The sequence below is a fragment of the Oncorhynchus keta genome, chromosome 21, assembly GCF_023373465.1.
Source record: "Oncorhynchus keta strain PuntledgeMale-10-30-2019 chromosome 21, Oket_V2, whole genome shotgun sequence".
Taxonomy (NCBI): domain Eukaryota; kingdom Metazoa; phylum Chordata; class Actinopteri; order Salmoniformes; family Salmonidae; genus Oncorhynchus; species Oncorhynchus keta.
In genome coordinates, this window is record NC_068441.1 from 35,255,587 (window position 1) to 35,267,418 (window position 11,832).

The 11,832-nt window shown below is 41.8% G+C and overlaps 1 protein-coding gene across 2 annotated transcripts; it reads left to right on the forward strand.

Annotated features, from left to right (window-relative positions):
• The first annotated feature begins 3,225 nt into the window (after positions 1-3,225).
• Positions 3,226-10,823, forward strand: LOC118380222 (vesicle transport protein GOT1A-like). Of its 2 annotated transcripts, none has more exons than XM_035767205.2 (5): positions 3,226-4,233; positions 4,509-4,600; positions 7,601-7,779; positions 8,541-8,604; positions 8,870-10,823. In XM_035767205.2, the coding sequence occupies exons 1-5, from the start codon at positions 4,209-4,211 to the stop codon at positions 8,891-8,893; spliced, it is 384 nt and encodes a 127-aa protein (XP_035623098.1). In that variant the 5' UTR covers positions 3,226-4,208; the 3' UTR covers positions 8,894-10,823. The 2 variants fall into 2 exon arrangements, with proteins under 2 accessions (XP_035623098.1, XP_035623097.1); XM_035767204.2 differs by having other exon boundaries at positions 3,248-4,233; positions 8,959-10,823.
• The last annotated feature ends 1,009 nt before the right edge of the window (positions 10,824-11,832 follow it).

Genomic DNA, 11,832 nt, shown 5'->3' on the forward strand with positions numbered 1-11,832 from the left:
TGACCATGAAGGCCTGATTCACTGACCGTGAAGGCCTCCGCTGAACAGTTGTCGTTGAGATGTGTCTGTTATTTGAACTCTGTGAAGCATGTATTTGGGCTGCAATCTGAGGTGCGGTTAACTCTAATTAACTTATCCTCTGCAGCAGAGGTAACTCTGGGTCTTCCTTTCCTGTGGCGGTCCTCATGAGAGCCAGTCCCATCATAGAGTTTGATGGTTTTTGCGACTGTACTTGAAGAAACGTTCAAAGTTCTTGACATTTTCCCGATTGACTGACCTTAATGTCTTATAGTAATGATGGACTGTCATTTCTCTTTGCATATTTGAGTTGTTCTTACCATAATATGGACTTGGTATTTTACCAAATAGGGCTATCTTCTTTATACCAACTCTACACAACTGATTGTCTCAAATGTCATAAGAAGGAAATAAATCCACAAAGGCACTCCTGTTAATTGAAATACATTCCAGGTGACTAACTCATGAAGCTGGTTGAGAGAATGCCAAGAGTGTGAAACGTTGTCATTAAGGCAAAGGGTGGCTACTTTAATACTTTTTTTGGTTACTATATGATTACATATGTGCAATTTCATAGTTTTGATGGCTTCACTTTTATTCTGCAATGTATAAAATAGTTTAAAAAAAAAATAAACTGAAATGAATAGGTGTGTCCAAAGTTTTGACTGGTACTGTACATGCAAGAGAAAAGTCAGGATTCAGAGAGGAGAGGTGTGGCAACCAGCTGTCGCGTGCTGAAAAGACATGAGCAGCTAAGGTAATTTGTTGTTTGTATGCCGGATGGAAGAATCTACAGGAGAAACAGGAAGCATCTGCTGAAGACAGGCGAATCAGCGTTTTCACAAATGGAGTCAAAGAGAGACATTAGTGCTGACTCTGGGATCACAAACACTCGTGTGATGATGATGATGATCAGTCAGCATCAAACAAGATCACATACCAGCCTGACACACCTCAGAGACACAACTGTGTCAGACAACTAGATTAGGCAGCGAGATCAATGTTCCAGCTAGATTCAGAGACTAAAAAACATTCAGCACAGATTTACACTTAGTTTATGTTCATGTATAGTGTATAAGTGAAAAGAATAAGGACAATGTCTGGACTGTGTTGTAATTGAATGTATGTGCTGATAAAAAAAAGGGTCAAAAGTTTTGTTTCTTTGTTTAGTTTTGTTGGAAGTAAGATACACCAGGATCGCATATTTGAGGCATTATTTCATGTTAATGGAACATATATAGTGAACAAAAATATAAATGCAACATGCAACAATTTCAACATTTTTACTGAGTTACGGTTCATATAAGAAAATCAGTCAATTTATATAAATTCATTAGGCCGTAATCTATGGATTTCACACAACCGGGCAGGGGCGCAGCCATGGGTGTGCCTGGGAGGGCATAGGTCCACCCAATTGGGAGCCATGCCTACCCACTGTGGAGGCAGGCCCAGCCAATCAGAATGAGTTTTTGCCAACAAAGGGCTTTATTATAGATAGAAATACTCTTCAGTTTCGTCTGGGTGGCTGGTCTCAGATGATTTGAAGCCGGATGTGGAGGTTCTGGGCTGGCGTGGTTACACGTGGTCTGCGGTTGTGAGGGCGGTTGGACGTACTGCCAAATTCTCTAAAAAGACGTTGGAGGTGGCTTATGTTAGAGAAATTAAGATTCAATTCACGGCAACAGCTCTGGTGTACCTTCCTGGAGTCAGCATTCCAATTGCATGGTCCCTCAAAATTTGAGACATCTGTGGTATTGTGTTGAGAAAAAAACTGCACATTTTAGAGTGGACTTTATTTGTCCCCATCACAAAGTGCAGCTGTGTAATGATCATGCTGTTTAATCAGTTTCTTTATATGCCACACCTGTCAGGTGGATTATCTTGGCCTCATTAACAAATTTGTGCACGGATTTAGAGAGAAATACATTTTTCTGCACATTTCTGGGATCTTTTATTTCAGCTCATGAAACATGGGACAAACACTTACATGTTGCATTTATATTTTTGTTATTTATGGCAAAAACAAAAAATCTCCAATAGAATGCTATTGTCATACGACATGTGTTGCTAACACAGAGAATAGTATGCCAAACTCTGTTTAGTGGCTCTGGGTATCGGGTGGTCTATGGACTACTGGTAATGACTATCTCTACAGCAGGGGTTCCCAAATTTTGGGGCCCCTTCCAGCATTGAGGCCCATCCTGCTCACCCCTTCTTGTGTGCACGCGCTACGTCTATTTTCATGGGCACAAGCACTGTTCATGACACAAACTGTTCACACCCCTCTTGTTGGTGGAGAGAATTTTGCAGGTTTAAAGCTTATTTCCTGAAATTCTACACATTTTGAAGTTTTGATGCAAATTTTCATGAAATTCTTTTATATATTTTTTAAACCATTTTTCTCCCCAAGTTCGTGGTATTTACAGTCTTGTCTCATCGCTACAACTCCCGTACGAACTCAGGAGAGGCGAAGGTTGAGAGCAATGCATCCTCTGAAACACAACCACACCAAGCATCGCTGATTCTTGACACACTTAACCTGGAAGCAATCCGCACCAGTGTGTCGGAGGAAACACCATGCACCTGGTGACATGTCATCGTGCACTGCGCCCGGCCCGCCACAGGAGTCGCTAATGCGCGATGGGACAAGGACATCCCTGCCGGCCAAACCCTCCCCTAACCCATATGACGCTGGGTCAATTGTGCGCCGCACCATGGGCCTCCCGGTCGCGGGCGGCTGCGACGGTGCATGGACTCAAACCCTGAATCTCTAGTGGCACAACTGGCACTGCGATGCAGTGCCTTAGACCGCTGCACCTCCGGGAGAGCCCTTTGCAATTCTAAACATTTTGCCATGTCTAATGTGTATTCATGTGAAATTTGAGTGACAAAAATTACAACAATATCTATGGGCTAAAAAACCTAAATATAAAAATGTTATCAGAAATGGGCTAGTTGATCTGGACATTTCTGACAAGTTAAAAATAGCTCTCTAAGCTATGCAATGACTAACATGGCAAGAGGAACTGATGATGCACTACCCAATTCAAAAATGGTACCTTGTGCATTCTATTACTACAACTTTCAAGAGTAAGTTTAAAGCCAGACCTACACACAGAGACGTACGCACGCACGCATACAGACACATACCCACACACATTCTCTCTACTCTCTCTCTCTCTCTCTCTCTCTCTCTCTCTCTCTCTCTCTCTCTCTCTCTCTCGTGACTTCAGATTCTGAAGTTTGTACACATTTTGAACACCCTGGACACATTTTTGATTGAGTTAAGAGTTAATGTTTGGGAAGAGTTAAAACAAAAACACCTTCACGGTTAAGTTTAGGCATTAAGATTGAACACGCTACCCTCTGAGCTTTGTCTCCCGGCTTACGCCTGTCCGCCTTCCCTGTCCACATGCCCTAGCAAAATCCAAGCCAACTTGATGGTAATAGCGCTCACTGTTGCCCCTAGTTGCAGGTTTTGAAGACATCTCCCGACGACCTCCCGACGTTCACACTGTGGACACTATCCTGCTGCTTTTCCACCATTGTCCACTGTAGCCTGCTTCATTACTCAAACACAGGGCGAGACGAGGTTAAACTCTCTCGGGTCTGTACAACCTCCAGTGTACACATGATGCTGGGTATCTTGTTTCTTCACAAGTAAGACTTTGTAGTGCCTGTAGCCTTTTTTGAAAAGATTACAACCATGCCAGAACAATCCCACTGAGTCTGTGAAAACTGTGAATCTAATGATCATGGTGGAGAGAGGAGCCTCTGACAAACCAATCAGTTGATAACAAGCCTACAGAGGCAATCAATTTCACATCCACTCTATCAAAACATGTAAATTGTCTCCTTTATAAAAATAGGGCCATTAAAAACAACAGTTGTACACATGTATGATTCCTTGATTGAAACTAGGAAGTCCCATTATGATAAACTGGATCCGTTTTTCAAGAGAGACCAAGTCAGGAAGGCAGCTTAAGAGCAAATCAATGGATAACCCCCCCTAGTCTGGTTGATGATCACCTAGCACGCAGGATGTGACAGCACAGTTCAAAGGTTACCGAAGAGAAAGGAGGTGCACAGATCTACACGTCGGTCTCAAAGAGAAGGAAACATAGAGAGAGAGAGAGAGACGCAAGAAGGGGGAGAGAAGGAGAAAGAATTCAGGGGAAGACAAGGACATCATGGTTTCAATCACGGAGACTCAGAGTGAGTGGTTTACAACAGCCTTTCTTACAATCAGTTTGTTTTTTATTTACTTGCAAGGATTGCTCAGGTAAATCTGCTAGTCGACATATTGTACCTGGACTTGAGTTATTTTGTTGTGAACTTTTAACTTTGAAGTGTGTCATGGTGAAAGCCTACAAGGCTATGGATACTGTAAGTTTGAACTCTGTAGACTAAATGTATGAACAGACTGTAGAGACTGTAGAGCTAATTTGTATGTGAGTGTGTTTCTCTCTCTATGTGTGTGTGTGTTCCAGAGATTGGTGTTGGTCTCACAGGCTTTGGCCTCTTCTTCCTGCTCTTTGGTGTGCTGCTGTACTTTGACTCTGTCTTGCTGGCGTTTGGGAATGTAAGTAATAATCTTTCTAATTTGAAAATAATAATACAAATATATATTTTGAACACAATAAAGAAAATAAATTATGGATCAACATTTAAATATTGCTTGATCTGACTGAGTTCTAATCGCGCCTGCCCCAAACCAACCATTGTTCAAGTGGAATCTTGAACAATGGTTGGTTTGTATGTGATGTTGGCCTGCGTCTTCTGGATTTGCCTCCCAGATTTGCCTTTTTAGCAGCACATTCACCACTCTCTCAGACAGCTAACTCCGCACTCTCGGGTCACATGCAGAGAGCCTGAAACATGAAACGAACTACCCCAGTTCAGAATCGGCTCCCCTCTAGGCAACTATACTGTTGGCGGCGACAGTGTGTTTGTTAGTCAGGTGGTTAGCTGCCGGCAGAGACTTCTATTGCAGTCACGTTGAAGGGCTCCTGAGGGCGAAGAGGCATTGTCGTGCCCTCTTCACAACTTTGTGGGTATGTGTCAAACATGTCAATTTTGTAGTGACGTGGACACCTTTGGAAGGTGAATCTCTCGACACACTCCACTACAGCCCCATTAATGTGAATGGGGGCATGCTCACCCCTCCATTTCTAGCTGTATTCCACTATCAGCTCCTTTGTCTTGCTGCCGTTGATGGACAGGTTGTTGTCTTGGTGACACACTGCCAGGTCTCTGACCTTCTCTCAACCTTGATGATGGTGTTGGAGTCGTGGGCCAGGCAGTCACGGGTGAACAGGGAGTACAGGAGGAGACTAAGCACACACTGTTGAGGGGCCTCGTATTTATGGTTGGATATGTTGTTGCCTACCCTCATCGTCTGGGGGCGGCCCATTAGGAAGTCCAGGATCCAGTTGTAGCGGAAGGGGTTCAGTCCCAGGGTCCTGAGCTTAGTGATGAGAGTGAAGGGAACTATGATGTTGAACTGTTGTACTCAGTGAACAGCGTTCTTATCCTGAGCAAAAACATAAATGCAACATGCAACAATTTCAAAGATTTTACTGACTTACAATCTATATAAAGAAATCAGTGAATTGAAATAAATTCATTATTTGGTAATACAGATGTGCATCTGTTGATCACAGACACCTGTAATAAAAGAAGGGGTGTGGATCAGAAAACCAGTCAGTATCTTGTGTGACCATCATTGCCTCATGCAGCGCGACACATCTACTTCGCATAGAGTTGATCAGGCTGTTTTGGGGACTTTGGACTTCAATGGCTGTGCAAAGTTGCAGGATATTGGCAGGAACTGGAACACGCTGTCATATACGTCAATGCAGAGCATCACATGTCTGGTGAGGATGCAGGCCATGGAAGAACTGGGACATTTTCAACTTGGGGCTGTGGATTATCATGCTGCAACATGGGGTGATGGTGGCGGATGAATAGCACAACAATGGACATCAGGATCTTGTCACTCTATCTCTGTGCATTCAAATTGCCATCGATAAATACAATTGTGTTCAATGTCTGTAGCTAATACCTGCCCATACCATAACCCCACCAAACACAAGTGAAGTGTTGGTCACATGTTTCATGAGCTGAAATAAAAGATCCCAGAAATGTTCCATATGCAGAGTTGGCTGAGAGCCAGAGGAAGGAAGAACACTACAGGTTTCACATGGGTTTAATAATAAAACAGGAGGATCCAACCCCAGTCCCAGAGTTCTTCAATATCTTCTATACTGAACGAAAATATTAACTTTAACATGTAAAGTATTGGTCCCATGTTTCATTTGTTGAAATAAAAGATCCCAGAGATGTTCTATACAGTATGCACAAAAAGTGTATTTCTCTCAAATGTTGTGCACAAATTTGTTTACATCCCTGTTAGTGAGCATTTCTCCTTTGCCAAGATAATCCATCCATCTAACAGGTGTGGTATATCAAGAAGCTGATTAAACAGCTTGACCATTACACAGGTGCACCTTGTGATCGGGACAATAAAAGGCCACTCTAAAATGTGCAGTTTTGTCACACAATACAATGCCACAGTTGTCTCAAGTCTTGAGGGAGCGTGCAATTTGCATGCTGACTGCAGGAATTTCCACCAGAGCTGTTACCAGAGAAATGGAATGTTAATTTTTCTACCATAAGCCACCTGCAACTTCATTTTAGAAAATGCGGCTGTACGTCCAACTGGCCTCACAATGGCAGACCATGTGTAACTACTCTAGCCCAGGTCCTCCACATCCAGCTTCTTCATCTGCGGGATCGTCTGAGACAAGTCACCCAGACAGCTGGTGAAACTGAGGAGTATTTCTGTCTGTAATAAAGCCCTTTTGTGGGGAAAAACTCATTCTGATTGGCTGGGCCTGGCACCCCAGTGGTTGGGCCTGGCTCCCAGGTGGGTGGGCCTATACCCTCCCAGACTCACCAATGGCTGTGCCCCTGCCCAGTCATGTGAAATCCATAGATTAGGGTCTAATGAATTTATGTAAATTGACTAATTTCCTTATATGTATTGTAATTCAGTAAAATTGTTGAAATTGTTGCACATTGCGTTTAAATGTTGGTTCAGTTTAATTTAAGAAAAGAGTTATCTATGGGAAGTGTTCATGATTTTATGCAATTCATCATCACAACTCGCTGCATAAAATTATGAACACTTTCTGTGATGTTTTTTTTTACCTTCATTTAACTAGGCAAGTCAGTTAAGAACAAATTCTTATTTACAGCCTAGGAACAGTGGGTTAACAGTGGGAAAAATGTTGTCTTTGTTGAAATATCTGGGGTGTACCCAAACATCTAGTAGTCTTGGAGACGGGCTCATGTCTTGTTGTTGTTTTTCCATTGCTTTGAGAGCCCAAACAACGCTTCCCATATTTACTGATGGATCTCGGCTAAGGTGGCGACCGCAGAACTCTAACTCTGTCGGCAATTCGGTTGCATGACAATAGTCACAGTAACAGGAAATAACAGTGACAATAATAGCATCACAAACAGGAAAACAGTTTTCTATATTTTCAAACAGAACTTGTTTCATACTTCTTTCCTTCAGGTTCTGTTTCTGACTGGTCTGACGTTCATCATTGGCCTGAAGAGGTCGGCCGGTTTCTTCTTCCAGAGACAGAAGCTCAGAGGCTCCACCTTTTTCCTGGGGGGCGTGGCCTTGGTGCTGTTCCGCTGGCCAATCATCGGTATGGCCGTGGAGAGCTATGGCTTCGTGCTCCTGTTCAGGTGAGTTCAAAAGCACATCTGGGGTATTGATAGAGAGGACATTTTAGATGTTACATTTTTTTTTAACATTCAGCAGACACTGTCATCCAGAGCGTCTTAGAAGACATGCTTTCTAGAATGTAAGGTGGAACAACCATATAGCAACAGGAGAGCTGGGAGACGATTAGGTTATATGAGAGACATACAGTATCTTGGTGGCAGCATCCTATTTTTAATGCCTGCTTCTCCTTGTTTCCTTTCTTTGATGCCAACTGATTGGAAAGTTCCAGGGGAAAGCAATATCAACTTTCCCAGACCTCTCAACTATATTGGCCTTCAATTTAAAACAGACAAAGCAAAGAAGGGATTCCATTTAAGGTAGTTGGGAAAAAGTATGTTTAACACAGCAGCTAAATGACTGATGCCATGCCAACACTGTCAAAATGAACGCCCAGTTTAGAAGATCACAGACGCTACCACGTCAGAGTTTCTCTTCCACCTTATCCAAGGTTCTGACATGACTGAAGGGTCAAAGAAAGCCAACATCACTTTACTGACCAGCCCTGGACCACTTTCTGAGACAGACTGTGGTCAAAGCACGTGAGAAAGCGTCAAAAAATAATTTCTGATATCTCTACAGGGATATTTGTCTTGGGCATTCCAGTTCTGAAGTTCTGTAACACCAAAGACAGAATCACTCTGTGATAGTTGTAAGCTGAAGTGACAGTGTCTGCTGGGTTGAAATGTTCACACTTCTTATGCATGTCTATATCTCCTTCCAGGTCATTCTTCCCTGTGGCGTGTGGATTCCTTTTATCGTTGGTGAATATACCCTATCTCAATGTGGTGAGAGCAACAATCCTTCTATTTTCAACTGTGACTGTCACTAAGCCAGACTCATCACTTTGAATGAACACAATACATTATGATTTTTTTCATTCTCCCACAACAACATCTGGGGTTTGGGTACACCCCAGATATTTCAACAAAGACAACATTTTTCCACATAACATTTTCACAATGTGTCCAGTGGCAAGTTGTAGTCTCCCGATAGTGCTGCTTCATGAAAGACTGACATCTCTCTCTCTCGCTTCTCTTTTGTTTCTCCAAGGGAAACAGCTCCTCTATAATCTGAGGGAAGAGAAAGGGAGTGGAAGCTCTATATTTATCTCACTCTTTTTCTCTTCTTTCATGTCCCAGTTGTACAACAGCTTCCTAGGAAGTAGCCCTTCTATTGTCTGAGAAAAGGGCGAGAGAGAAGCCAAAAAAGAAGAGAGGAGGAATAGAAGTGATGGATGACAAAAGGAGAAGTGTATTTGGGCTCAGACTGGCTATAACCTTTGACAGAGACTGATGGAGCGGGGAGGGGCTTAGAGCCTTCCCCCATCAACAACCATGAACCAACCAATGGACTCTTCTTCTTGAAATGTTTACATAAACATGAACCACCACATGATGTGTGGCAATGACTAGCTGCCATACCCCTAATGTACATGGTTGGGAGTAACCGATTACATGTAATCAATGACTAGCTGCCATACCCCTAATGTACATGGTTGGGAGTAACCGATTACATGTAATCAATGACTAGCTGCCATACCCCTAATGTACATGGTTGGGAGTAACCGATTACATGTAATCAATGACTAGCTGCCATACCCCTAATGTACATGGTTGGGAGTAACCGATTACATGTAATCAATGACTAGCTGCCATACCCCTAATGTACATGGTTGGGAGTAACCGATTACATGTAATCAATGACTAGCTGCCATACCCCTAATGTACATGGTTGGGAGTAACCGATTACATGTAATCAATGACTAGCTGCCATACCCCTAATGTACATGGTTGGGAGTAACCGATTACATGTAATCAATGACTAGCTGCCATACCCCTAATGTACATGGTTGGGATGTAACCGATTACATGTAATCAATGACTAGCTGCCATACCCCTAATGTACATGGTTGGGAGTAACCGATTACATGTAATCAATGACTAGCTGCCATACCCCTAATGTACATGGTTGGGAGTAACCGATTACATGTAATCAATGACTAGCTGCCATACCCCTAATGTACATGGTTGGGAGTAACCGATTACATGTAATCAATGACTAGCTGCCATACCCCTAATGTACATGGTTGGGAGTAACCGATTACATGTAATCAATGACTAGCTGCCATACCCCTAATGTACATGGTTGGGAGTAACCGATTACATGTAATCAATGACTAGCTGCCATACCCCTAATGTACATGGTTGGGAGTAACCGATTACATGTAATCAATGACTAGCTGCCATACCCCTAATGTACATGGTTGGGAGTAACCGATTACATGTAATCAATGACTAGCTGCCATACCCCTAATGTACATGGTTGGGAGTAACCGATTACATGTAATCAATGACTAGCTGCCATACCCCTAATGTACATGGTTGGGAGTAACCGATTACATGTAATCAATGACTAGCTGCCATACCCCTAATGTACATGGTTGGGAGTAACCGATTACATGTAATCAATGACTAGCTGCCATACCCCTAATGTACATGGTTGGGAGTAACCGATTACATGTAATCAATGACTAGCTGCCATACCCCTAATGTACATGGTTGGGAGTAACCGATTACATGTAATCAATGACGTAATCATTTACAAGAAACTGTAACTGCAATCAGTTACGTTACAAGCAGAAATATTGTAATCAGATTACAGATACTTTTGAAAAACTAGGTGATTAGTTCCTGGATTACTTTTACATTTAGAAAGGATGCTTGCAGAAAATAATACATTATGACACCTTTCTGTTTTCTCAATTCAGCATTGACAAAAAGGCATGTTTAAGTTTCTTCAGCTTGAGAGAGTCTGGCCACAAGTCAGAGACCACTATGATGCGTTTGATGGATCCTTTTTGTCTTCTTCTAATGCCTCTTTAGAGGAAAGCATTCAAAAAGCAACCTAAAGTTATCAGATTATTACTTAGTTTGGGTAATCATTTAGAAAGTAACCTACCCAACCCTGCTATGTATTTATAATAAAACCATATTTTTGATCTACAGTTTATCATACCCTTTACTATAGTTGTAGTCAAGCAACTACGAGCCCTTTTGTTAAACACACTTTGGGCTCGATTCAATCCATAGTGCTGAAGTGCGATAGAAATGTAAAGTCAATGTTCCGCCGTTCGAAGAGACTGCATTTATGGTTAATGCTGTATATGTTGGTTCAATCTAAATTAACTTTACATTTCCCTCTAAAGTGTGGATCTTCAGCGCTACGGACTGAATCGAGCCCTACACATATTTATTTACAGTACATTCGGAATGTATTCAGACCCCTTGATTTGTTCCATATTTTGTTACGTTACAGCCTTCTAAAATGTACTAAATAATTTCATCCCCTCGTTAATCTACACACAATACACCATAATGACAAAGCAAAAACATGTTTTTAGAAATTTTTGCAAATGTATTACAAATAAAAAACAAGTATTCAGACCCTTTGTTATGAGACTCAAAATTAAGCTCAGCTGAATCCTGTTTCCATTGATTATTCTTAAGATGTTTCGTTACTGGCCCGATGCTCTAACCACTTATCTACCTGCCGCCCCAGATATATAAATAATATATATATTTTTAAATCAATTTTAGAATAAGACTGTAAGGTAACAAAATGTGGAAAAAAGCCAAGGGGTCTGAATAGTTTCAGAATTAACTGTATTTCCATGGTATGTTGTACATTTAGAAAGTATTTTGTGTTACCTTTATAACATTTACTTATGTGATAATGCCCGAGAAGCCGGTGTTTGTAGGATATACAGTACCAGTCAAAAGTATGGACACGTTGACAAGTTGATAAATGGCTGGGCTAATAAGACAATGCGTTGTGCAGTCAGATGGAACAGAGTAAATAGGCATTTTAACATCATAGATTTAGCCAATGGTAACTTCTGGAATAGACACCGGCTGGAATGTGGTTTTAACCAATCAGCTTTCAGGATTAGACCTCCCATTGTATAATAGTAAATATGCCTTTGATTATCAGAATGTCTAGTGAATTACTTTTTC